Genomic DNA, 27,329 nt, shown 5'->3' on the forward strand with positions numbered 1-27,329 from the left:
ATGAAGGATCGAAGGCTTGATAATCTCTAGCTTCGCCCGCAAATTCCTTGTGAGGGCTGATTGTCAGAAGAAACCTCTGGGCCACTGAAAAAGCCATTCAGACTTTAAAGAAGCACGATTGGTCGAAGAAGTCAGGAAGCTCCCTGATATTCCCAGGATAGCTGTCAACATTTTCCGCAGCACCAACGCCTAGACGGAGGCTTTTATTTCATCATTTATCCCTTTTTTCATCAAGGTCGCTAGCTGTTGTCAATGCCTCATTCAAGTGATGAAGATGTATCGCTCAACTTGATGATCTCGACAGTGCACATATCCAAGAAAACATGTCCTATAAAAAATTGCTAAAGAACGCTGTTTTCGCTTTCTTGAAGCTTTCACAGCAGGCAGAGATACCAAATTTCCAGTCTAGAACTCACTTGGATCTCCTGATATGATCGCAATTCCATGCAATGGATCTAGCAAATCGGCATATCTTTTTATGTCACTGGAAACGTTCAAAGCCAAAGCTAGTTTTTAAAGTTGATTCGTGTCCTTTTTCTATGTAGGATGGACGGCTTCCTCTTCTATCATCATGCAGATTGCCTCGTGAAGTGTCAAAGCTTCAACTGAAAACGTGGATGGGTGCGAATTTTCGCTCCATATTTCCAGAAAATGAACGGTACTGCACACATTGCCAGTGCAATGAATGCCAAGAGGGAGTTACCCCAACCTAAACCCAACGCGTTATACATTGAGGGCCCAGCTAGCGGCAGCAAAGCACCAACCAGCGACCGTAGCGCCGTGTTGGCTGCCGTAACGGATGCAGCGTAGCGTAGATACGAGTCAACCAGATAGGTGCTGACGGCTGAGAACACAGCCATGAGCCCAATGGCGAAGCAGCCAGTGCCGATGATGGGCACGATCCAGTGGGCTCCCGACTGTGTCGACCAGCCATACCAGAACAAGCCCACGGGCATAAACCAGCAGCCGACCATCATCGGTAGCAGGCGCGACTCTGGTCTAAAACAACCCTGTTTCACATGTCTACGGGCGATACTGTTTGCCGCAATTCCAGTGACGATGAGCCCGATCATACACCCGATGCCGAATCCTAGATATGCAAGCCCGGCAATACCAGGGGAGAAGTTATACTTCTCTTCAAAAATCGAGGTGATGGTGGTGAACATGAGATATAGGTAGCCGTATATGGTAGCTGAAAACAGTGCCATCAAGGAGACGATAGGGGAGCAGAAGAGCAGCTTCAACGGGCGCGCCAATGCTGACAAGAACAGCTGAGAAATAGATTCGCCGGTGTCACGAATTGACCGAAGATGAGGATTCCCAGTGGCCTTGCGAAGACGGGCAGCTTTGCGCTTCAATAGGACGGGCGCATAAGTTTCGCGGTACCATATCATTGTGAAGATTATCATTGCCCCAGTCTGCCTTCGTTAATCTCACTCCGTTGACAATGAATAGCAAGATACTTACTGCAATAGAAATCACCCAAAACACCCAACGCCACCCTTCCGCTTCGGCCAAAAATCCGCCTGCGACAGGACCCACAACTGGGCCAAGAATAGGACCCATCGCCCAGATGGCCATGATGCCGGCGCGCTTTTCTTTCGGGACCATGTCGGCGACTGTACCAGAACCAATAGTTAATGGACAGACGCCAGCCATACCCGCAAATAGACGGAAGACGATCAGCTGCGGCATACTTTGAGCAACAGCACAAGCAATGGTGAAGATGAGAAATATTATATTGCAAACGTGGTATAATGCAAGGCGACCGTAAATCTCAGAGAGGGGTGCGATAATGAAGGGTCCAAAGCAATAGCCCAGAATGTAGACGGAAACAACAAAAGAACCCAACATGCTACTGGTGACATTGAACTCTTTCATGACATCGCTGACACCTGGGGTAAACATCGACGAGGCCAATGGACTGTGATGGTTAGAGAGGCTTTCGACAGGACGATTCATTGCCGAGATACTTGATGTTACTCACGTAATGAAAGTATTGAAAGACATCAGGACCAGCTGACGCGCTTTCTTCTTCGTAGGCCAGTTGAATGGGTTCTCCACATCATCTGGGCCTTCAAAATCAACGATGTTGAGTTCCTTTGGGATCTCACTGTCGTCAGTCATGATGCATGCCTCTAATTTCGACATGTTTCCGTTTGAACATCCAACAGGCGGCGATTACAGAGCCAAGGAAAGGTTTCATCTTGCCAGAACATATTTATTTACGCTACCGGATATCGGCAAGTGTAGTCAATTAGGAGTTCGGCTTCTATCAAAAGACACCCGCATGTGTCTCCACTTTGATCTCAACTCAGTTTTATCGGCCAATCAGATCTCGAAATTGCCGACCTATCTTTGGACTCAAGCATAAATTCGCTTGTGCACTCTTCGGCTAATCAATCCTCCGCGTCTAAGCTCACTTTTACTGGTCCGGACTTCTTGTTTTAGCGCCCATCCACTTTGGTCTAGCACAGCTGCATAAAGCGAATATGATTCGATGCATAAATTGGATAAGGTCTGCAAAATTTTTCATATCACCAAATAATAGAATCAAGGTTCGCTGTTCGGCGGCTGTGGGAAGGTGACCAGGTTAGTAGCCTAAAGCTCGACGAAGTAGGTGTAAGCAAGGTCATGCGATGAGAATGAGACGAAGACATTACGGTTGGTGCAGGTCGGAAGAATATTTACGTTCCGATGGCACCCAAACTACATGATCAAGATCGGGGAAAAACTGAAATTGAATTTCATCATGGAAATCAGAGCACGAGAAGCTCATCTTGTACGAGTCAGTTCTTCTACTTGTCACTGTACCTCTCACATTAAAGTCATTGATGAGAGATCGGCATATACGTTCATAATTCTCAAAACATGTAACATTGCTTGCAGCATAGATCTGTCACTCCGCAAAACCCTCCACATTAAGAAGCTCAATCGTTCCTTTTGGGAATCTCAGAAATCACAGCGCAGCTCATAACTTCCATAACTCTTGTCACCAGCAAGACACGTCCCGGTAGTACTCATTACATGGTCATTCAGTTGGCAAGCCACATCATTCCAAACATGGACTAAAAGTCGGTCAGTATGTTCTTTCTGAATCCTCGAATCGGTATCAAGACTTACGGGTACATCCAGGAGTATTCACTTCAAAAGAAATAGATTTGATCATGTCGGTGTGACCGAAGCTCTTACACTGGTTGATGTCGTAGATACCAAGCTCGCCCAGGTTCTGCGCGAAACAGCCGGGCTCTCCGTAGACGCGAAGTTGGGCGTACCGGGTATACGCGGCGGGAGCAGGAGCAGCTTTAGCGCTCACGGCCAAGACCCCGATGGCTGTGATGAAGGAGGTGAAGTACATATTGAAGATGAAACTAGGATGGTGGTTTATTTTGATATTTGTTGTATGTTGCTTTTGATACGAAGGTCCTGACGTCGACGAAGTGGTGATCTTTAAATGTTCATCCTGCTCGAAAAATCGACGAAAGATCATAACTCTTATTTTAAGAACGCAGCAGTGATCCCAGTCATAGTCATGAGCATGTATCACGCGAAGTCAAAATGCTCTAAAATATGACTGCATCAAGATCCGAGATCTGCATGCTACCATCAGCGCTGGAATTCTTTTCGTTTTCTCACTGTGATACCTCAATGGGCAGGTGCATGAATCAATTGAGGCATCGTAGAGCGACCAGGAAATAGCATCCTTATGTCAGAAGCACGTTTCCTTCGACGTGCTTGGTTTTACGTTTCCAACGTATTGAGCCACCCGTAATGGCCAAACTACGTCATTCTTGAGCTGCCAGACTGCGAATAGTCGGGTTACACTGGCGAAGATCCTAGGACAGTTTTGATATAATTGTGCATGAGGTTTTCTATTTGTGTTCCGTTGACTAAGATTTGGGAACCCACTTCTTCCGTGATTGACCAAGTATCAGTCTCGCACCCTCAATTTTCGGTCATGAAAAGAGATGATTCAAGACAATGATCTACACTGTGAGCGGGGAAATCACACCGCCGAGTCCAGGGTGAGACTCTTGATCTGACGCCAGCCCACGTATACAGTTCAGCGGGCGCCCCGCTTGGGCCCGGCTTAGTACCGGCCCGCATGGAGATCTTGGCGAATTGTCTCACCACTCATGTTAAGCTACCCATAGGCCGAACTTTTGAGACATCCGTTGATCGAAATGCGGGAGCCTTGGATCAGGCGATCAGTAACACCACAAAATGTAACAAGGTGAAGTATAATCCCAAGAATTTGATCTCACCTAGCCATTCGCCGCTCATGCTTTCGGCTGTGCTTCATTTACAATCATCGATGCATTGTATTCTTCTTCCCGTGCGCGCTGCACCGTCTGCGAATATTTTTTACCTGCAATTAACCACCACGCGAGCTCGATCAACAGGAAACCGCCAATGACGACACAAGTATAATTCATGTTTGAAGCTGAACTTTGTATTAATATGGCATCAGCTTGTGGGGGATTATTCGACATACATGTCGCAGGCATCTCGAAAGGGAAAGAGAAGAAAATGATAGCGAATACCAGCCACAAGACGGATATAATATTGACCGTCATTCCGGTAATCTGATTCATGGAGAATGGACCCTTCTGCATTGTTTTGCGGAAAAGGATGACGTTGGTCAGGATAGGGACGAGATAGGCGAGGTTGTTGATGGTACTACTGACATGTCAACTTTGGGTCGATGCGAGCGCAAGGAGAGGAGTCATTCATACACGGCAGAGCTCATCATCGAATTAAATGCGGTAGTGGATCCTAGATAGATAAGGCCCAACAATGAGATGATCACACCAACACAGAGCTGGGCGTTGAAAGGTGAGCCTAGTCTGGGATGAACGCGCGCCCATCTGGGATCAGTCAGTAAGACTCGAGAGAATAATGAATCGTGGTCTTACACTCGTGAAAGAGGTAGGCCTTCATCACGGGCAAAAGCCCAAAAGACTCGTCCGGTACCTATATATCAGTTAGACCGGGCGGTAAGAAAAGATGTTTGGTTTGACTTACTAAGTTGCGACCCAATAACACAGGGTCCCAGAGCAATCCATACCATGAAAACTAGGCCAAAAGCACCGCCTTTGGTTGAAGTCGCCTGGTAGAATATCTCAGCTAAAGGAAGTCCAGTCTGTGTATCCGCCAGTGAATTGTAGTTCTGGACCGAGAACATCAGACTCAGGAGATATGCCAATCCAGTGACAAGCGCGATAGAAAGGGTGATAGCTGTTTGCTGTTAGATCCAGGTCAGAATTGATGGTTGGAGATGGCTTACCAAGACCTAAAGGCGCATTCTTTCCGGGCTGCACAGATCATTAGAGGGAAATATATTGTCGGTTGACCTGTTTTTACTCACATTAGGCATTTCTTCGGTGATGTGCTGTAGCTTGGTTAGCAACAGAAGTCGTGTGAGAACTCGCGAGGACACTTCTTACTGAGATGCCATCCAGTCCGCCGAGTGAATACAGCGGATTCACCAAGCCTGTAATGAAGCACATGACATTGTTGTCCCATCCAGTATTGTTGATCCAAGTTCGGAAAACAAATTTGCTATTATTGTGCACGGGCGCAGCAGCAGCCACGGTGACCATTGTAATGAACCAAGCTAATTGTAAGTAGATCACTATGCAAGGCTGTCAGATAACCAAGACATGTGAAGCGGCAATGTATTTTCCGTACACGAAAATTTATTGATTGCAGGAATGAATCGGTTTCCGAACATGACAATACCGGAAGTCACGATATTGAGGATTTGATAGGCGACGAAAGTCATCCACGGCTTCACAACCATATCCTCATGGTAAAGAGCAATCAGAGCCATTACAGTAGTTGCATAGATCAAGTTTGTGGAGGCAGTTGTGAAGATCCCTGGAGGTAATTAGTTCAGTTTCTACTTCCGACAGGCATCATCTCACATCCAAAGACAGTGGACCATCCTGTTGCGAAGCTCAATATGCTGTTGTAGCGCTTCGGGGCGATTGCAGCGATCCAATGGTACATGCCACCTTCGGTCGGGTAAGCTGAGACAAATTCGGCCAGAGAGGCGCCGACGAAGGATTGGAGAATCCATACGAGGATGAAGCCGTAGATGACTGGAGTGCGGTTAACTGGGAAGTTTATCGAGAAGAAATCCAGACAAGTCTTACGAGCACCAGGGCCGCCGGCATTGATAGCTGTGATCAAACCCAGACCCAAACCGGTCCAAGAGATTGTACAGTTGGCTGCGAGTCCGATCAAACTCCATACGGAAAAATGTCGAGCGAGTTCTTGTTTATGGCCTTTTGGGATTCATGAATTCAGCATGAATCAGTCGGCCGCGGGTCAGAACTCACCCATCTGGGCCAGACGCAACTCATCTTCATTTTGTACCTTGATAAGGTCGGGGTCCGGATTCTCAGAGCCCGCCGGCTGTCTTACACCAGCAATGTCCGGGGTACCCATATCGTATGAAGCAAGAGGGAGAATGAAGCAATTCGATGAAATAAATCATAGAGTGCGCTCCGAACGGTCACGGTCGCATAGGATTTTTTTAAGTAGAAACAAGGCATATCTGCTTTATCGTCGAGTCTCGCAGCCCTTATCGCTCCACACCGGGCATTCGAATGAATTCGCCGGGTTTGCCGAATAAATAGCCGGGGAGGGGGAAGCGGGGGGGACAAATCAGGATTCACCACGCCCAGGCCTTAGGGTTCAACATGCAACACATCCACCGGTGACTGGTGGGCTTCATCGGGAGATGAGTGTAGAGGTAGCAGGGGATATTGAGGGTTTCAATAGAGAGCTCGGGGTGAGAAAGTAACGTTGATCAGTTACTGTTTTGAGGTCTTTAATCACGAGGGCAAACAAGCATGTGGGTTTCGCCGCCAAGGGGCAGGTTCAACATCTCCACCACAAAGGCACCCCCATCATATCATGCACTAGATACCGTTACTCAAGGGCATTGGCTTAACGACCGCCTCCATAATATGAGCATGGATGCTTTTGGTCCATCGGATCTATAGTACGAAGAGGCATTTATCGCTACATTCACGTTCTTGCATTTCGGCAGCTAATGCCCTTCCATGAACTTGCCCGTAATAATACTGAGCGACTTTTTGAGCCTTGAACACCACAGACCCTTCTGCTACGGACGAATGAGGGAGAAGCGTCCAAGGATGACTCGCTCGGATGTGATGGCGATGAGTGAATGTCCCCGCAGAATTAAAAGTGCGGATGCCGGCAGTCAACCAAGTTCCTCATTTTAGACCAACCAGATCCCAAAGAATAGAGGTACATTTAAGGTTTTGTCTCGAATGAATTTCGCATCATCTGACATGACCAGAAGAGTAGCTAGCTGCCTTCGGAGGCGTCGGACCCGGACGTCTTGGACCCAGCTGCCCCACTCCATGCTTCCATGAGGCTCCCCACATATGATGCGCTCATCTCGCTGCGTCAAAAATTTCTCGATAATTATTGGTCGTCGTATGAAATCAAGCTACCTTATTTACTAGTACCATAGAACCAAGAAGAGCGATCACGAGAACTTAGCACTAATCAGGTCATATGATGTCATCGTCTTTCGAAAGCCCAGTATAATAGTGAGCTTTCGTGAGCGAAGGACGTTGACCGAAGTAGTCTTCTGAACTATCAACAAGCCCTGAAAATCTTCAAACTTGTGGACCACCCGAGTCGAATTATCAAACTACGTGTATTTCACTATGTCGGACTTCCTTCGCAGGGCATCTGACGCGTTCCACCACCGCCAGCGTAAAGACTCAACGGGCTCAACAGGCTCAACAGACGCACCCAAAGCTCCCGACGCAGCAAATCCTCCTCAGCAGGAGCCAATGAACCAACAGTCGGAGCCTGCTCAGCCTGAGTCTCACGTCAACGAGGCTTTTTCTGGTACTGCAACAGGTACAGTCTCATGTTCTCTCGAATGGATTTCTGCGTCTGATTTATACTAACGGATCGATGCAGAGAATATTGACAACCCGAAACAACCCCGTCACTGGGGCTGGCCACATCGCGAGAAAAGCCACCCGGACACAAAGCAGCAATCTAGCCAGGCGCAAAAAGATGACACTGACTGGATTGTTGGGACGTAGACATGTGTTGTTTATCGACGCCTGAGCTTTCCACCGAGTACCAGTTTTTTTATGTCAAAAATGTTTATCTGATAATGATGGTCGAGATATCTGCTGAATTCGACAATTGTCGTGAGTAATTAATTACTGTCTTCTTCCATCGTGTATCTGAATTATGTACTCGCATGAAGTTCATAATGCCTACCCAGATCCAGTCCCAATATAGTTTCTCCAATGCCCGGTGGCACCGAAAAGGAGCAGAAGAACGGTATGTCGTCGATAGGCGACTTATAGATTTTGTGTTGGGCGCCATCAATCTGAGGCTTATAAGCTGCATAAACTCAAACCACGACTGCAGGGCAGTTTTCTTCGGCAAACCGCGACAAATTATCCTGCCAATAAAATGGCGTCTTAAGGAATCCGCCCTAGGAGATCGAAGGCTGCCTTTAAATTTCTACATACGTTAAGCATTCTTGTAACCATCGTTGATTGATATTTGAAACGTACTAGAGTAGACTCAATGCAGTAGACACCGCGTCACAATTTTTCGCCAACACCACTCAGACTGGAATATGGTATGCATGGACTCGGCAGCGGGGATAAGCAGCCTTTTGTAGCCTCCATTAAGAAAAACAATGGGCAAGGTCCCACATCGTCAACGTGCCCACCAACAGCATATCTCAATTCGGTTATTCAGACAGATTGCTTAAGATCTTCAAATATACATTTCCGATGGTAGCGGCTATGACTTTGCTCTACATTTTCTTTTTCTCACGATACTGCGTAAGACACAAGCAGAAAAGAAAAGTCAGAAGTAAATTGGACGAACTGATGGTGGTGGTGGTCACGTGCTCGCTAATGCCCAATAGAGAAAGGCCGCAGATCGGGATGTGCGGCTTAAGCTTAGGAAATGCCAACTCCCCCGCGCCTCGTGTATGAAGTTACGTACGTGCATATAGCTCTCTGAGCTGCCCCGCACTAGTGCTGTTTATCCAAGGCACGTTCCTGCCTTGGATGTGGTTTCATTTTCATTGCCACGAGCACAATGCCCAGAGCCGTTCAACAATCACACCGCCGTGTTCGATTTGCCCCTTTCCCTCAAGTGCCACCCAGCCCGAGGAATATAAATTCTGTATCGCCCTTGATAATTTCACGTTTAATCCGAGCGAGGTCAGTTGGGATCCTGACAATGTGGACGATGTGGTGTACTCATTAACTGCAGGTGGATCAGGCGGTTGTTCTAGCCGCGCTATCTGATATCGAACATCTCAGCCCTAGTCACAGCCTGGCTCGCTCTATAACAAATCAAAATGATCAGAACCAGTCCCCCAAAAATACCATACCACCACGTCCGAGCATTGCGCATCTCTTCATCAACAATGAATGCTACATGTCACGTTCAAAAGAGTGGACGAGAGTACTTGATCCAGTGAGATAGAGCTAAATGCTTGACCAAGATTGGCTTAAGATGCTAATATTCCGTCCGAAAAGGGGACACAAGCTCTGATCTCTAAAGTACCTAATTGTACCCACCAGGAGGTTCAAAGTGCAGTGAGCGCAGCCCATGCAGCTCAGCCAGACTGGGAGACATTGGGATTTCAAAGCCGACGGGACTATCTTCTCAAGCTCATAGATGTTTTGAGAGAAATGTCCGATGAAATTGTGAGAGTGCAGATCTGTTTTATGGGCATGGAATTTACTCATCAGCTTTTCCATGGATTTAGATAGCGATTCTATCTCGCGAGGTCGGCAAAACGGCCGGAGAGGCAGAATCGGAAGTCTTCAGAGGTATTGATTGTATCCATGCGGCGTGCTCAATAGGACCTGAAATGGCGGGCATGTTTCTTGGTTCCGATCCGACTATTCTTCAGACCTTTTACGAGCCGCTGGGCGTCTGCGTCACAATAACTCCTTTCAGTTTCCCGTTCATGACTCCTCTTTGGTCAATCCCGTACGCACTTGCCACGGGAAACACAGTGGTCCTCAAGCCCTCCGAGAAAGCCCCTTCTGTGGCATGTCTTTTGAGCGAAGCGGTACTCCGTGCCGGCTTCCCCCCTGGAGCTTTCAACCTGGTCCACGGAGACCACTCGGTTGTCCAGATGCTCATCCTACAACCTTTGGTACAAGCTGTCAGTTTCGTTGGTTCGGAGTCGGCAGCAAAACAAGTTCACGATATTTCGCGTAAAGCGGGAAAACGGATCCAGGCTGAATGTGGCGGGAAAAATCATGGTGTCGTTTTGGACGATGCGAGTATGATGCCGACGCTATTTGCAATCGCAGGAGTGCCTTCGGAGCTGCAGGGCAGCGATGCATGTCTCTGAGTGTTGCTGTGTTTGTTGGTGACACTCGAGGATGGATACCGAAGCTAGTGGAAATAGCAGAATCCATGATCGTGGGATACAGTGGGGACGAAGAAACGAAAATCGGCCCTCTCATCGATCTGTCAGCGAAGAAAAAAGTGACGGGATTCATTGATCGTGCGGTCGAGGAAGGTGCCACTCTTCTATGTGATGGACGTGATGCTCTGGTCCCTGGTTATCCTGACGGGAGTTTTGTGGGCCCAACTATTATCACGGACGTGGAAACCTATATGGAGTGTTACCAAAGCGAGATCTATGGCCCTGTCCTTATCTGCATGCAGGTCGACACACTCGAAGAAGCTGTTGATTTAATCAATCAAAACAAATGTAAGATGACGCCAGTCGAAGCACGTTGAATAATCTTGCGGACAATACTGACGTGCACAGATGGAAATGGATGTTCCTTATTCACAACCAGCGGAAAGCATGCCAAGACCTTTCAACGCGCTGTCAACGTGGGACAGATTGGGATTAATATTCCGTTAATTGGTATGCTGAATACGCAACATTTTTGGATACAATGACTGACGATTTAGCTCCGTATGGGCCTGCCGTCAGAACCAGTAACAAAGCCTCATTCATGGGAGGTAAGCAGCGGGGTCATTTTTCATGGTACACTCACTGATATCTGGTAGATCGACACGTTCCAGGGAAGACGTATTGGCCCTTTTTCACTACCACTAAAACCGTCTCAGCCCGTTGGGACCAGTAATCACTTATAGAGAAGAGATGAAACGGATGCTGATGGGTTAGATCGCATGGGGCCATTGAGGGGAACTCGCTCCGAAAGAGTATCATCAAATCTCATCTACAGTTAATATCTTCTTCGCTACATGCTGTAACGTGGTCGGTAAGCGAGCTGCGCATGTAAGCGAGCTGCGCACCCGCCCACTTCTTCTCTATATATTGACACTTTTATCAACCACAATGCCTTTATATTGATTAATCTCTAGCTTTACAGGCATTCCTTCTATGTCCGATCACTCCGCAATTAGTGCATTGGGGTGGACGACGCGTCTTCGGTGCTGGTGTGTCCCGCGGTAGTAGGCTTAGTGGAGCTAGTATTACCTAAGCGGGCTCCTTATAAGCCTTCTCGAGCTCTAATGCTTCTCGTACGGATAGTCTATTATCGTGGGCTATCTATCTAGTCTTACGAGCACGCTTTTGCCTTTGTACGGCGTTTGCGGCACGTAGCTGCTTATTTTCCTGCTCGAGAAGTATACCGTTTTGTATTGCGATCTAATAGCCTTTGATAAGCTAGTTTAACGCGGTTTGCGAAGGCGACGGCGGACTTTTTGAGCGTCGCTTTAAGAAAGCTTTAATCGAGGATGCTTACTTTAAAAGCTTATCTATATTCGCAGGCGTATATAGGTAAAAAGCGCTTAATTAACTACCGCGGCTTGCGGGAGGTGTTAGCGTCCGAAGTTAAATATTAAGCTTCGATAGTACTTATTAAGGATTAATCGGCACTAATCCTGCTGCTCGGAAGCTATTTTATATTATAGTTAATTTATAGGCGTCGACGCGAGCTTGTGGGTATATAAAAAGGAAGTTAAGTTTATCGATATAGTTAATCCCGAGCCGTATCTTTTGGTCGATTTAATTACTATACGATCGCTTTAATATAGCGAAGTATCCGATATTAAGAGGCTGAAGTAGATACGAGGAATACGGCGATATATAGATTAGAATTATATTATAATCCGCGTAGATTTAATCGAACTCTGGCGTTAGATAACTTCTGTGTCCGTTAAGGACTAAAAGATAATATCGGCCACGCGTACGGTGATCTATTAACGGAATAAACTGTTTTTGGAGCTAGCGAAGGCCTATCTCGTCGGTTATCTATCTATTTGCACTAACTTTGAAGCGCCAGTCGGGTAGAAAGTCTTTAAACTACGCTTAATTATATAGCTTACCTTTAAAGATAAGCGTTAGTGAAAGCGCCCACCCCGAGGCGTTAATTGACTCGATCGCAGTTACCCACTCGCGGTTTCCTAGCTATAAAACTAATCTCCGGCCGTAATATTCTGATTAAGTGATCACTTTTTAGGCTATATAGAGGCCTATCACGAAGCTAGTCTCGTCAAAATTATAGATATCGTCTGGTAGGATACCGTATTACTGAATTGTGGCTTATACGAGGTCAAACTACGCTCGAATAATCTTTGGATCCTCTTATTCTGCCCGCTAGTAATTATATTATCGAGAAAAGCGAGCTTTGAGCTCTGGACGGCGTTAAGTAAAGTTATAAATCTATTTTTTACCGACAGTCTGGATAGGGGTAGAACCGCGCTTTATAAGTAGAATATTCGCTATTTCTCGTACGTGAGCTTGCGTAGGGGCTATACCGCGTAGATCTAGCGATAGTATCCGTTGCTGGAGTATATCTTCTTCGATCTGTATTAATTTATGACTGTTTGGGCGAGTTTTAGCGCGATTTATAGTACCGCGGAGTCGCGTACGTAGTGTAGATTCGGGCACACTAAAGCGACGTGCCGTCTCGCGTATAGACGTGATTTCATTTTTTTGAATAGCCTGTATAGCAAGTGATATACGGCCCTCTCTCTCGATGGAGTCCTGGCTTGATCCGACGCGAATTGGAGGCATGGTGCTTGATAGAAGGTGAAGGGACGCGCGGAGATGCCGAAAAGTGGGCGGGTGCGCAGCTCGCTTACATGCGCAGCTCGCTTACCGACCACGTTAGTGGGAGAACTGGTGACATAATGAGCCTATGTGTGGCCTCAGGCATGATTTAATGTCTGCAGTGCATAGTACATCTCCAGACACACTTAGAGAGAGAGAAGTTATCTACCCAATTCATTCAGGATTCACCCAGTTTCTTCTATTCATAATATAGTATTAAGATTATCCCGCACGGCCGTAACAGGGTATCAGTACGGCCTTATCCAGCGTCCTTTACACTAGACAGTCAGTATATGTGTGTGTGTTGTCCAGTCTGTATCGCCAGACAGCCATCGAGCCGTTCCCATTTCAATACTTATATCACCAGACGGCGACTCTTTATGGTGCAAGTGACTTGAAGCTATCGCAAAGCAATTAGACCTTCATCTTAACCAGCCGCCGGACTATCATTAACAAAAGATTAATGGCTCTGCCAATAAAGAAGCCCATAAGTAGTAAGCAGCAGGCTAGGAAGTATAACAGAAGCAAGTTGGTAAACGATCTGATAGATCTAGGCCGTGGCATAGGTTAATCGGCAGACTAGCAACCGTGTTGTTCTCGATAATGACTTACAGTCTCCGTCCACATCGATCCCAGGTAATATAGGGCTATGTGCGATTTTCATTGCGGTGCCGGCACATGATCGATGCAGAAGCGGAAGTATGTTCACTGAGGTAGGAAGTCTCCATACGCGGGTGAGGTATACTAGTCGCAACCTAGGGGAAGAGCCAAACTTAAGGCAGAGTCGGGTTCAGCTCCTCAATACCGCCGGGGTTGACGTTTCCAAATTATGATATTTGAACTCAGTATTGAGGTTCGTGGACTTTTCCAGTCCGTAGATTACCTTAGACTGGACGTGCTTCAATTAGCAAGACGAGCGCTGACACAGGAGGCGGTGACAAGGTAGGACAGGGCTGGGAACGATTTTTGAGTTTTGATTCTTATCAATTTTTCCAAGGACCTTACTACAGCTTATCCTGGAGCGCTATCTGCTTCTTTCCTCATAGCTTCAAATACCTCCGTAAGGATCAGATACGTCCGGACGCTCGTCTGACAAATATTCACGTTCGGTTGATTACCTAACCGGAGGCTAGCATAGAGCCGACAATTTTGGCAGGTTCAAAGGGACGAATTGAGCTACAGATTACTTTGTAAAGTCTTGAAAGGCAATTTCAGTAATTTCATGGCCCCTCGGATCCATAGATACGTCCCGTGGCGATAGCCGCTCGAAATTTACCCAAATGGAACGCTACTCATGAACAAAGCGGGGTTGAATGGCAGGAACTTGGCGTCATCAAATGCCTCTCTCTGATACTAATCATCATTCTGATAAAGATAGATTCCTTATCGCTCCGACCAACTCTCTTTATTTCTCACAAAGTCCTTGCAAGTACTACTAGGGAGACTTGACAAAGAGAGCGCACGATAGATTTGGGCTACCACCGTCCGTCTTCACAACCCAGAACCCCTCACTTCTCCACAAGGCGAGACATAATGATTGAAACTTATTTGATGTGGCTAGCTGGCAAACAAGTCACTGGAAATGCGGAGCAGTAAGCGCTCTTCGAAATTCTTGAGGCTAATTGCTGACGATTTTCCAGAATTCCTATAGAGGACCCTGCGACTGGCGAGACCTTTGCCCAGTAAGGCCACCCTTGCCTTATGCATTTTCGAAATTAAACGGTTGGCAGGTGTAATGCAGCATCTTCCGATGATGTCAAGAAAGCAGTTGAAGCCGGCCATGAAGCTTTCAAATCAGGTGTTTGGTCTCGAGCAAGTCGCCATGATCGCGCCAATGTGCTCGAGAAATGCGCGACCCTACTAACGGAAGCATTGCCACAACTTATTCTTCTGGAAACAAGACAAACCGGTCGTGCAATTCGCGAAATGAATGCGCAGGTCCCATCGCTGGTGAAATGGTTCAAATACTACGCCTCAATACTACGCGTTGAAGAACGCTCTGTTCTCCCCACTACGGGCAAGCTTCACAACTTCGTCGACCGCAGACCATTGGGTGTAGTGGTCCAAATTACTCCTTTCAACCATCCTTTGCTCATCGCAGTGAAGAAGCTGGCTCCGGCCCTTGCCGCTGGCAACAGTGTGATTATCAAACCGAGTGAACTGACGCCTTTGAGCACCCTTCTCCTGGCGAGGATTCTTCATGAAGCTGGACTCCCTGCTGGAGTCCTTAGTGTACTGCCTGGAATCGGAGCCATAACTGGCAGTGCTCTTGTCTCGCATCCTCTGGTAAGAAAAGTTGACGTTACGGGAGGCACTACGGCCGGAAAGGCGATCGGGTCAATCGTTGGTGGGAACTTGGCGAAGTACACTGCGGAGCTCGGCGGCAAAGCGCCACTGGTCGTCTTCGAAAATGCCAATATAGATATGGCAATTAATGGTATCGCTTTCGGAAGCTATATCGCAAGCGGACAGACCTGCGTCGCCAGCACGAGAATCATTGTGCAGAATTCTATCATGTCTGAAGTCACCGAGAAGTTAAAGTCAAAGGTTCAGAATATAACGAGTCGAATGGGATCTCCCAAAAACCCAGAGTCCATGATGGGGCCTATCATCTCCGAGCGTCAACTGAAGAATGTGGCAAGTTTGGTCGGCGAGGCGCTCGAGAACGGCAATGCAGTCACCCTCACCGGCGGGAGACGAATGACCGGTATAAGTCCACTAGATGGGTTTGAATTCTCTAGAGGATCATTCTACGAGCCAACCGTGCTTCTCTCGCAAGGCAAAAGCATTCTCAATGCCTTAATTTGGCACAAGGAGGCATTTGGACCTGTCATCGTTGTGATAGGCTTTGACAGTGAAGAGGAAGCTATAGGTTTGGCCAATGACTCCGAATTTGGGCTTGGAGCCGGGGTGTGGACCCAAGATCTTTCACAGGCTTTCCGAGTCTCGGAGCAGATCGATGCTGGAATTGTATGGGTAAACACTCACCACCGAAATGACCCGAGCAGCCCCTGGGGAGGGGTCAAATCCTCCAGCGGCGTGGGAAGTGAGAATGGACAGGACGCATACAATGCCTATACTACCACGAAGAGCACAATTATCAACTTTGCGACGTCGGAGGAGGCCTTGGAAAAAGAAGATTGGTTTGCGGATGATTCGAAGGACGTCCGATATGGTTAAGGTCAGGATTGTAAAAGAATGGGGATGCAAATTGAATGCCTTCGTTATCTTGCTGCAATCATCTGAGACTGTCTGTTTAGGTGAACGATTCAGGCATTGATGGCTCGAGTTAAACTACGAGTGTGGTTGACCTTTTGGTGGAGCGACGATATATGCGATTCCGGGAAATGAATTTCTTCTATGAAACAATGTACAAGTATCAAATTATACTAGTGATCGACATCTTCCCAATTCTGCCACCCACGACCTTTGACTTGTGACAACTCCTCGTCCGTATATTTCTTGCCCATTGTGAAGTATCCTGCATTGATCTTGGCATCAATTTCCACGCGGGAGTCTGAAGGAATCATGTCTGTTCCATAGTTAGTCAGAACTGTGCCAAACAAAGCTCATGAATTGAATAGCAACTTACGGTCGGGGATCGGAATGCGTTCTAAGATCGGGATGCCTTGTTCAACAATTGCGTCATGTTTCATATTCGACATGGACAGCATGCGATCAATTTTCTTGATTCCTAACCACTGAAGGATATCTGGCATGAGAGCCTGGAAGCGCATCTGGTTTGAGAATTGTCAGTCAAGATGTCTTGGGCAATCGAATGGGCAACTGACGTCTCTAACACCGGCAATGTTTTCTGTTCGAGTGAAGTATTTATCGGCAGTATCACCACCACGCTTGCGCGCATTATAGACAAGATATTTCACAACCTCGCCAAGAGCTCGACCTTCTTTGCGGAAGTAGATCACAACGCCTGATCCACCGTTCTGTGCTTCCTTGATAGCCTCCTCGATTCCAAAGGCTAGATAGGGTCTGCAAGTGCAGATATCAGACTGGAACACATCGGACCCATTACATTCATCATGAATGCGAAGCGCGAGTTTGACATCGGGATTGGATACTTTGTCAGGAGATCCAAAAATATAAACAGTAAGGCCGCCTATCGGAGGCAAGAAGACTTTGATGTCTGGCCTGGTAATCAACTCCGGGAAACTTCCGCCACACTGCTCGAACAGCGTCCGGCGAAGTTTACCCTCATCAATGCCAAATCTTGCGGCCACGCCTGGTAGATACCAAACAGGCTCAACTGCAGCTTTCGTAACTCGCACATCACCTTCTTTGCTAATAACGATCTCTCCGTCAACTTCAAGATTCCCATTCCTAATAGACTCCGTAATCTCCGCCAGTCGCATCGTCGCCTTCGTAACAGCGATCGTAGGACGGACATCAAGTCCCGCATCGAGATGTTTCTTGTAATGCCGCACAATATCGTGACCAAATGGATCCATTGAAACAATCTTGGTCTTGTCGCCCCATGCTGGCTGGGCTGGGAAGTTGAAGATAGGCTGAGTGTTTTCAAAGCTTGGCTTGAAGTTCGGGGGAAGATCGCCCGCGGCGACTGCTAGGGCATTGTAAATGGAGTAACTCCCACCATGTGCACCTATGGCATTTCGTCTTGCGAGGGTTTTTGATTCACGGGAGACTAAGACGGGGCCGCGTTCTTCGGGGTCTGCATTTCCCCAGTCCAACGGGATGGGATCAACCACACTTTGGCCAGGATATGTTGTCAACTAAATATGTACTGGTCAGGTCCTCGATCAAGTGAGCAAATATTCATGGTGCTGGCTATACAATGATTCTTTCTCCGCTTGAATAAGCGGTCTTGCCCGTTGTTTGGGCGGCGCCATTTGCTTGTTCGACAGCCATGGCGGATAAATGTTGAGAAGAAAAACACCGGAGGAGGTTTGGGAAAGGTTTAAGACAATGCTTGACGGTGACTTCTGCAGAGATGAGGAGGTCTATATTTAAATAGACATCTGAACGATGTTCCCCTCATTTCAGTTGATCAAATTGTGTGCACTGTCCAAGGGGCTGCATTGTCTGAATTGTATCAGTGTATTCCCAAGATAAGGCGATAAAGGACGACGCGATAACGGATAAGCAGACAAAAAAGTCTTTATCAGCCGGTATCATGATCTATCGCCTTATCCTTTTATCTTTATCGCAGTGCTATCATCATTCCTCTACCTATGGACTCTGGGTCTAACCTGGACTAGCACAGTTGCGGGGTAAGCTTGGCTGCATAGCAAAACATTTGAAACAAGCCGACGACCAGAGCTTCTGATATTTTATCATATCCGGGAAGGAAACAATCCAAGTACGTACCAACAAACATTGCCGGAAAGATGACGCGGGAATCGGAGCCCACCCAAGACAAGATTGTTCTAGAAACAACCTCGACATCCTATCCTCTTTCTCATAAGAAGATAGCGATCCCGACAGATACACCGTATTTTGTTGACAATGAATTTCGACTCTCCGGTGCTGAAAAATTTATCGATGTTCACGATCCCGCTACCAACAACTTGGTGACGAGAGTTCCGCAGATGAGCAAGCAAGAACTTCATGATGTGATAAGTTCTGCGCAAAAGGCATTCCCATCGTGGAGAAACACATCCGTGATCGCCCGGCAACAGGTCATGTTCCGCTATGTCGGTCTTATTCGCGAGAATTGGGACCGACTGGCAGCTGTCATTACCTTAGAGCAAGGGAAAACAGTCGCAGATGCGAAGGGTGACGTTCTGCGTGGTCTCCAAGTTGCCGAGGCTGCCTGCTCTGGACCGGAGTACATGAAAGGCGAGATTCTGGAGGTAGCCAAAGATATGGAAACACGGACTTACAGAGAGCCTCTTGGTGTTGTCAGTGTCATCTGCCCGTTCAGTAAGTGGGTCTCTGTGCTAGTTCTGTTCTAGTCCTGTTCCTACCGACTTACAGCGCCACACAGACTTTCCTGCCATGATCCCACTATGGTGCATTCCGATCGCGGCAATTACAGGGAATACTGTAGTCCTGAAACCGTCTGAGCGAGCCCCCGGAGCTGCGATGATTCTTGCGGAACTAGCTGAAAAGGCCGGGTTTCCAAAGGGTGTGATCAACGTGGTCCATGGTGCCCACGACACAGTCAACTTCTTACTCAATGCACCCGAAATCAAAGCGATCAGTTTTGTTGGCAGCAACAAAGCCGGCGAATATATATACGAAAGGGGATCTGCCAATGGCAAAAGAGTCCAGGCCAATCTGGGTGCGAAAAACCATGCGCTTATTCTTCCTGATGCCGATAAGGATCAAACTCTGGATGCCATCGTTGCCGCGGCATTTGGTGCCGCCGGACAGCGCTGCATGGCGCTATCTGTCGCTGTGCTTGTTGGAGAGACAGCAAGCTGGCTTCCAGAACTTGTGAAAAAAACGAAAGCTCTCCGTGTCAACGCAGGTTTCGAAAGTGAATCGGATCTAGGACCTGTGGTGACTCCGCAAAGCAAGGCACGTATTGAGAAACTTATCGCAAGCGCTGCCAATGAAGGGGCCACAATTCCTCTCGATGGTCGCGGATTCAAGCCGGATCTCTATCCGAACGGTAATTGGGTCGGCCCGACTATCATCGCGGATGTCACACCATCTATGGAATGCTATAGGGAGGAAATATTTGGCCCGGTGCTTTCCTGCATTACAGTGACCTCGATCGACGAAGGAATTGAACTGATCAATGCGAACGAGTATGGGAATGGTGCTGCTGTCTTCACTTCGTCGGGTATTTATGCCGAAAGATTCAGGAAGAATATTGAGGCCGGCCAGGTTGGTGTCAATGTACCCATTCCTGTCCCGCTACCAATGTTCTCGTTCACTGGCAATAAGAGGAGTGCTGCAGGTGGAGGTTCCAATACGTTTTATGGAAAACCAGGTGTGAACTTCTACACTCAGCTGAAGACCGTGACGTCGAAGTGGACTAGCAGGGACGTTGGGCCTTCGAAAATGGCACTTTCGATGCCAACGCACAGTTGATCCTTGCGAAACTGACTCAGGCTAAATTAATATGTGCTGGCTTCAAGCGGAAGAACATTAAGTTGTTTATCTCATCACCACGCCGCCCTTCAGCTCGATCCCGGCTATAGTAGACACTGAGCGTTGACAGGGGAGTCTCGATGTTTAGCACTAGTCGATACACACCATATTCAAAAACGACTATTTCAAAAATCCAGAACATATGTGTTTCGACGTGTTTCAGATCGTGAGCATAATAATTCCACTTTATAAGGTTCCCAAAAAATGGTGTCATCTCATTCCTTAATACAAAATCCGCGTTCTAGGACCGAAACATGAAGAATGGGCCGAGCCATCTGCCTCTTAACGAATATGCTCCATAGTCCCCTTGGCCTGTCATCTATCCAAAATATATAACACGGCAACTATACAAGTCATCCTGGTCTACACATTACCTCATCAAGCATGAAATTGACTTGGGCTATCAGCTTGGTAGTTTGCATTCAGACTGTCATTTCAGGCGGCCCAGCTCTGGAAGCGAGTTGAACCAGCAGATGGATTTGCCGCTCGTCTACATCGCCATGGTGTACGACAGTGTCAATGAGTTTGACTTAGATAATAATGCACCGTTAGTGCCCGGGGCATGTTGCACCTTTTCGCGATGGTTTCCGAAGACCGTCGAAGTTAAAAGGAACCAGGTGATCGTAAGTGGGTGCAGAGGTCGCTGCAAGAGTCACGTGACTTTTTTTGGCAGATTTGGCCCGTGCTCATCGCAAGTATGTAATATTGTAGGGTATGCCCTAGTAACCCGGTAATTCACCCACATAAATTATTAGTCTCTTTCTATTATTATCCTAATTACTATAGAACGTATAATAGATTTGACCTAGCGGGCCTATAAGGATCGTACCCTCACTAAGCTTATACAGATTAATCCTGAACCTAATACGGAATTAGCGAGCGAGTATGTCGATAAGTTTAAAGACTAGCAAGAATTCTAAGCAGTAATTCCTGACCCGGATAAGGTGAATATATATATTGACGATAACTAGATCTAAATTAGTTTCAAACTAATTTATTTATAGCTAGTTTATATTCTAACACTATTAACCTTTTATCCGACCTACCTTATATTAGCTACTATTATTAAGTATATGCCTTTACTTCTAGAGTATCCAGAAACTTATAAGGAAGGGTTTGCCTATATCGTGAATATCGAGAAATCTAGACCGGATAAGCTACGAGCTATAATAAAATCTATTAGTGAATAACTAGTTATTAACTATTAATAAATTACTTACTAACTAGTTATTAGATATAGTACGCTATAGGTAGGTATAGGTTAAGAGAATTTATATATTCTGTATTCCTTAGCTACTAAATAGAGCGAAAACACTTTAAGTATAATAATATTAAGTACTATAAGTTTCTTAATCCTAGACTCTTATATCTAGCCTATATAAAGGCTAATAAAGATCTATAGACTCTAATTATAAATATATGCGAAGAGATAGCGGAGTCCTCGCTTATAGAGGGCTATAGAGACCTATAATATATTAGTATTAGGTAAGCTTATTAATTCTAAATTAGTTCTGAACTAATTATAAACTAATAAAAAATCTCTATATAGGTTATATAACGTAACTAAAAAAAAATTTATTCGAGGTATCGCTTATAAATCCGCTCACTAAGGTTATTAGCCTATATTTCGCCACTATAATTATAAAGTAAGTCTTATTTTTATTAGTTTCTAATTAGTTACTAACTAGCTATTAGAATATAGCTAAAGTGCTTAGCTATTATATAGGCTACGCGAATTTAATATAAGAGAACTATTAGGAATACTTCTATACTTCTCTTATTTTAAAAGAGAGATTACTTAATATAGAACTTCTATAGAAGCTTTTAGCCTTTACTTATTAGCCTAGATTACTAATATATAGAGTAATTAAATTAGCGAATTTAAGAAAGCTATTATATGGTAAGATTTATTTCTTAATTAATAATTATCTAATTACTAACTAATTCTAGGTATTATTTATTTTTAGGGTTAGGGTAATATCTAGTACTATAATATTTATAATATAATATTCTAGATCTTTATCCTACTTCTCCCTAAGAGATACTTATATACTATCTTTTACTCTCGCGGAACGTATTCTTATCTACTACCGCCACTAATAAAAGCTCTATAAATAATTATTAGCGAGGTCCTTAATCTAATTTATAAGAATCTAAACTTAGACCTTAAGCTAAGTAAATTTAAATAAGAACTAGTTACTAATTAGTTACTAATTAGTTATAAGTATATTTTTACGTAGTCCTACGCTTCGCGAATTCTATAAGTAATATTAATATAATACGTTATTATAGATCTACTCTAGCTTTACTAAGATTAATAAGATTTTAGTATTACTCTAGAAATAATAAGCGCTTAGCTACCCCTTTAGTAAGGGTATAGCTAGCCTATACTATTAAATAGAAGTTAAACCTAAATTAAAGGTAAATTAACTAATATAAAACTAATTTTTAACTAGTCACTAACTAGTTATCTCTAGGAATATATTCGCGAGATCTATAAAATTTCGGAAGGGACCTTTATCTTCTATACTTTTATAAAGTAGCTCTAATTTATAGTAACGCTTAATACTATTAAGGTTAATATATCCTATAAGCGAGTAAAGAGGGATATTAATAAGGTAATCTTCGCTATAATACTTACGAACTATAGTAAAAGTAAGTAAGGTTACTATTAAGTAATTTATAATTAGTTACTTATTAGTTCGAACTAATTATAATACTCTATTATATTTTTACTGACTAAGAGAACTCTACGGGGTATAAATTTATTTTCCGGATAGTCTTTAAACTTATATTAAGGTTAATAAGGAGACCTATTAGGTTTTACTACCTATATAGTGAAGGTATTAAGATAATTATTAATAATATATATCTAAAGTAGATCCTTAGTAAGTTAACTAATTAATCTTTAGTTATAAACTAATTACTAACTAATATAAAGGCTTAGGTATATTTCTTTAGGACTAAGATATTAAGTATTATAGGCGATCTTTAGCTTAGCACCTCGCGCGAATTATAATCTTTTACGCTATTTACTTTATATAAATAGTATTAAAGATCTACCTAAATCGACTTAATAGCTCTTATATAGAATACCGTAAGCGGCTAAATAGGTTATTACTATATAAGACTAAATATAATTATTATAAGTTATTAGATCTTATTAAAGGTAAATAACTTACCTAAATTAGTTTATAATTAATTACTAACTAGTTACTAAAGTACGAGCCAGACCTTAAATTTTAGGTTTAATATAAGAGACACCTAATTATTATAGTAGGGCTATATTAGGTATACTTAGGTGTTAGCCCTAAATTCTTTTTAAGGTTCCGGCTATATATAAATATAGTTAAGCAAAGCTATAATAAGTCTTATACCCTTAGAACTTATAATTTATTATTAGGTGCTATAATAAAGTATATATTAGTTTTAAACTAATTTTAAATTAGTTACTAACTAAATATTATAGGTTATTATACCTTAATTAATAGGATTTAGACTAACTTAAGACTTAAGAGAAGTTTAGTATTTATTATCGCTATTAAGCTAATAATATCGAAGCCCGCTTTAGAAGAAATCTTTAGCGCGAAGCTAAAAAAAGAGAAAAAGCGGAAAACTAGGCTAATTAATATAAAGAAGTACAGATATAGTTTAATATTAATAATTAAATCCTCCTTAAGGCCTTATCTTTAAGCTACGTAGTTAATATTAGATATCGGTTAAGGTTATCTATATTATAGTGATTAAGCTCTAAAGCGACTATATAGAGCTATTCTCGGTATATATTAAATTAGTTTAAAATTAGCTTAAAACTATTTACTAACTAATTTTATAGAATATCTATAAGCCTTAGTCTCCGGCGTATAACTATAATAAACTTATAGAATTAAGACTATCTAAATAATCTTTAAGAGCTTAAAATTTGGTAGAAACGCTAAGAGATTAAGGATACTTAAGAAGAAAGATAACTAAGGCGTTAATAGTTAGAGCTTAAGACTAAAGAACGAGAAATTAGGCTTACGAAGATAGAACTAAAAAGGTAGTTAGTTAAGGTATAGCTAGCCTAAATTAAAGAAGAAAACTAATTTAGAATTAGTTACGCTTTACGAATCTTTATTAAAGAAAAATTTAATTTAGAATTAGTTCTAAACTAATATTATTAACCTTATATCCTTAGCCTAAGCTCACTTTTATTAGAACTAATTTAAGATTAATTCCTTTACTTAGCTATAAGAGTTCCTTATACCTTATCTTCTCTATCTTTATCTTTATCTTCTTTCTCGATATCGGTAAAGTATTTAAAGAAATTATAGCCTAAACACTAAGTCTTATAATAATAAACTAAAGATAAAAAGTTAGTTTTAAACTAATTTAAAGATAGATAAGAGGATTAAAACTTATATTTAATGGCCTTCTTAGCTTTATAAGATTTATATAAGCTAGTTTTACCTATTTTATAAAGTATCTCGCGTATTTTAGTTATATTAACCTATTCTTAGTGTTAGAAACTAATTTTATATTAATTTATAAGGGACTCACTTTACTATTACGCTTAAGGGGAAGAGAAGGACGATACTTAATATTACTAATATACTATTATTTATAACGAATATATAGAGACTAATAGAAGTTATCTAAAATAAATTAGTTTAGAATTAGTTTAGAATTAAACTAATTTAGAATTAGATAACTTACTAATAGCTTTAAGTATTATAGTAGCAGAAGTTCGACTACCTTAACTACTAATTATCGAATTATTACTACCTATATATTTTTAGGTAATATAATACTTTAATTTATTAGTATTTTAGAAGATAACCTAGGAACTAATTAGAAACTAATTTTAATATCTCTTATTTTAACTTATAGGATAGAGGTAGCCTAGGAAGCGATACTAAAGCTCTCCGGGGAAGATAATCCAGTGATTATCTGCCTAAAAAAGAGTTAGAACTAGTTATAAACTAATAAATATAATACTTATATCCTTAGTTATATTACGCTAGGCACCAGAAATATTAAGCTTAGTCTTACTTAGATAAAATTTATAAGTAGGCTATATAGCGTTAGTTTCTATCACTTTTCTATCACTTTTCTATTATTTCTTATCGGGATTTGACCACTTATATTATCTTTAAGGGTTTCTATATTAAATATAGGCTTTGAAAGTGGAAATTTAGTTATAAACCAGTTAGAATAAAGGTTGTGTGGGTAGATAAATTAGTATAGAATAAGTTGAAGGTAAAGAAGTGGTATAGTAAGGTAAGAGATGCGGATGGATTTATGTTTTTCCGAAAAGTGGGGGCCGAAGTCATGTGACACTTGCAGTCACCTAGACACTCCCTTGCGGTCACCTATATGCACGAAGTTAAAGACCCGCGCGATCATGCCTCGTGAAAACCCACTGGACCCAGGCAGGTATTGATGCGCAACGCGACCAACGCCATGAGAGCGAAATTTTCTATAAGACTCTGTATCCTTCTGGCATCGCAGATCTTCCTATTCGAGGATGTATGTCGATTTGTGCTGGGAGACGGTGGATCTACTCATTGCGATTACTTTGGTCCAAGAAAGTGGATCCTTCTCCAACGCGATAAATTCGAGCCTTCCGGTACAAGTAATCCGAGCTAATTGACACAAAGGAATGGCAGCTCTAAGAGTTTGCATTCTTAAGCTTGTATTATGTGAATCAAATCCTTCAGAATGAGCTCTTATCGGATTATTCTGGTGATAAGAGAAGATAATGGTCTTATCTATAATCTCTCATATGACCCTTATCTTATCAAGGGTGATAAGTCAATGCAAAATACTCTTCCCAGAATTTGATCGATATAGAGCAATCTATCAGGAATACGGGGTAAAACAAGGATAATGACTTGGGCTCGTGAGTCTCCGAAATTAGCATTTGCGCCTTGGTTATGTGATTGAATGCTTAAGATAGTGGCCATAGAATAATCACAAAGATCAAGTAGTGGACCGTGTTTTATACAGAAGTGGAGACCTATCCAAACGGTGAATTCTTTGCTCCCCGGACGAAAATTTCTGCATTCACCAGAACTTTGAAGCACATACATTCTAGCTCTTGCAGTTAATCGCCATACCATGGATCACGGTAATGGAAAAGACAACGGCTCTTCTTGCTCCACCCAGGATGCATTCGACCATAAGCGCATGTTTGTGTTACCGCAAGGAAACCATCTCTTGAGTTTGATGACCGTGCTTCGGGACGCAAACACCAAGAGTACATTATTTGTGGAGACTACAGAGCGTGTCGGTGACAAGCTTATTGCTGCCGGTAAGTTCTGTGGACCGTTCAGAAAATCGACGAGTATTTTCTGACATGGGAAACCTAGCTCTTGATTTCGTACCAGCCGAGAGAACAGCAGTTATCAGCCCTACTGGATCCAAATATCAGGGAATACAGCACACGGTACCCGTTTGTGGCGTTAGCATTCTCAGAGCGGGAGCTAGTCTGGAGAATGCCATGCGGCGCGGATATACGTAAGGCTACGTCCCTGTACCATGACGAGACATGCTTACTTTTTTACATTAGAGGCCCCCTAACCTTTGGGAAGGTCTTGATTCAGCGCGATGAAAAGACATGTGAACCGACACTTTTCTACTCGAAGTTTCCGCCTAATATTTCATCTCAATGTAGGTAAATTCTTCATCAATGTCAGATGTATCTTCGGTTAACCACGATTTTACTTTTAGGGGCCATGATACTCGAACCCATGCTGGCGACAGGGGGCTCTGCATGTGCAGCAATCGATGTCATCAAGGCGCAGGGCGTCCCCGAAGAGAACATCATCTTCGTCAATGTTCTAGCATCACGTCACGGGGCCAAGACTCTCTTGAGTCGTTTTCCTCAAATACGTCTTGTCACTGCTGCCATCGACGAAGACATGACACTAAGCAAGTAAGTATTGGTAATAGGTAGACTTTCAAAATCTAGACTGACAATTTTTTAGCCATATTGACCCCGGGCTCGGGGACTTCGGTGATCGATTTTATGGGACCAATGATTCATAGGCAGCTAATCGGATGTCAGAGTTAGCAATTATTTTAAATGTAACCACGCTTTCACTGGATATCGGGATGATCTTTCCTCTGGCTGCCTCTGTCGATATCGCCTACATATGTGGGAACACGCGTAAGCTACACTACACAT

At 43.7% G+C, this 27,329-nt stretch overlaps 9 protein-coding genes across 9 annotated transcripts; 5 read left to right on the forward strand and 4 right to left on the reverse strand.

Moving 5' to 3' along the window:
• Positions 1–593: 593 nt before the first annotated feature.
• N7477_004944 (MFS transporter) lies at positions 594–2,127 on the reverse strand (the record flags this gene model as incomplete). Its single annotated transcript, XM_056966607.1, has 3 exons — positions 594–1,418; positions 1,468–1,924; positions 1,988–2,127. The coding sequence occupies 3 exons, from the start codon at positions 2,125–2,127 to the stop codon at positions 594–596; spliced, it is 1,422 nt and encodes a 473-aa protein (XP_056823388.1).
• An 825-nt stretch (positions 2,128–2,952) lies between these two features.
• N7477_004945 (uncharacterized protein) lies at positions 2,953–3,358 on the reverse strand (the record flags this gene model as incomplete). Its single annotated transcript, XM_056966608.1, has 2 exons — positions 2,953–3,068; positions 3,124–3,358. 2 exons carry the CDS (start codon positions 3,356–3,358, stop codon positions 2,953–2,955), a joined length of 351 nt encoding a protein of 116 aa, XP_056823389.1.
• Positions 3,359–4,280: 922 nt separating this feature from the next.
• On the reverse strand, positions 4,281–6,453 carry N7477_004946 (uncharacterized protein; the record flags this gene model as incomplete). The annotated part of the gene is made up of 12 exons (XM_056966609.1): positions 4,281–4,444; positions 4,496–4,680; positions 4,737–4,868; positions 4,917–4,974; positions 5,026–5,238; positions 5,288–5,315; positions 5,369–5,392; positions 5,448–5,635; positions 5,692–5,880; positions 5,928–6,104; positions 6,159–6,290; positions 6,345–6,453. The coding sequence occupies 12 exons, from the start codon at positions 6,451–6,453 to the stop codon at positions 4,281–4,283; spliced, it is 1,599 nt and encodes a 532-aa protein (XP_056823390.1).
• A 1,256-nt stretch (positions 6,454–7,709) lies between these two features.
• On the forward strand, positions 7,710–8,099 carry N7477_004947 (uncharacterized protein; the record flags this gene model as incomplete). Its single annotated transcript, XM_056966610.1, has 2 exons — positions 7,710–7,908; positions 7,972–8,099. 2 exons carry the CDS (start codon positions 7,710–7,712, stop codon positions 8,097–8,099), a joined length of 327 nt encoding a protein of 108 aa, XP_056823391.1.
• Positions 8,100–9,907: 1,808 nt separating this feature from the next.
• On the forward strand, positions 9,908–11,150 carry N7477_004948 (uncharacterized protein; the record flags this gene model as incomplete). Its single annotated transcript, XM_056966611.1, has 5 exons — positions 9,908–10,328; positions 10,379–10,765; positions 10,826–10,927; positions 10,975–11,025; positions 11,074–11,150. 5 exons carry the CDS (start codon positions 9,908–9,910, stop codon positions 11,148–11,150), a joined length of 1,038 nt encoding a protein of 345 aa, XP_056823392.1.
• A 3,467-nt stretch (positions 11,151–14,617) lies between these two features.
• On the forward strand, positions 14,618–16,264 carry N7477_004949 (aldehyde dehydrogenase; the record flags this gene model as incomplete). The annotated part of the gene is made up of 3 exons (XM_056966612.1): positions 14,618–14,676; positions 14,725–14,766; positions 14,815–16,264. The coding sequence occupies 3 exons, from the start codon at positions 14,618–14,620 to the stop codon at positions 16,262–16,264; spliced, it is 1,551 nt and encodes a 516-aa protein (XP_056823393.1).
• Positions 16,265–16,473: 209 nt separating this feature from the next.
• On the reverse strand, positions 16,474–17,968 carry N7477_004950 (uncharacterized protein; the record flags this gene model as incomplete). The annotated part of the gene is made up of 4 exons (XM_056966613.1): positions 16,474–16,616; positions 16,677–16,821; positions 16,876–17,832; positions 17,894–17,968. 4 exons carry the CDS (start codon positions 17,966–17,968, stop codon positions 16,474–16,476), a joined length of 1,320 nt encoding a protein of 439 aa, XP_056823394.1.
• A 479-nt stretch (positions 17,969–18,447) lies between these two features.
• N7477_004951 (CoA-acylating methylmalonate-semialdehyde dehydrogenase) lies at positions 18,448–20,101 on the forward strand (the record flags this gene model as incomplete). Its single annotated transcript, XM_056966614.1, has 2 exons — positions 18,448–18,982; positions 19,047–20,101. 2 exons carry the CDS (start codon positions 18,448–18,450, stop codon positions 20,099–20,101), a joined length of 1,590 nt encoding a protein of 529 aa, XP_056823395.1.
• A 6,159-nt stretch (positions 20,102–26,260) lies between these two features.
• Positions 26,261–27,190, forward strand: N7477_004952 (uracil phosphoribosyltransferase; the record flags this gene model as incomplete). Its single annotated transcript, XM_056966615.1, has 5 exons — positions 26,261–26,453; positions 26,530–26,659; positions 26,712–26,812; positions 26,873–27,077; positions 27,130–27,190. 5 exons carry the CDS (start codon positions 26,261–26,263, stop codon positions 27,188–27,190), a joined length of 690 nt encoding a protein of 229 aa, XP_056823396.1.
• Between the last annotated feature and the right edge of the window lie 139 nt (positions 27,191–27,329).

Source organism: Penicillium maclennaniae, assembly GCF_028827695.1.
Source record: "Penicillium maclennaniae strain IBT 15551 chromosome Unknown utg000004l:1.0-3007600.0:1.0-3009580.0, whole genome shotgun sequence".
Lineage (NCBI taxonomy): Eukaryota > Fungi > Ascomycota > Eurotiomycetes > Eurotiales > Aspergillaceae > Penicillium > Penicillium maclennaniae.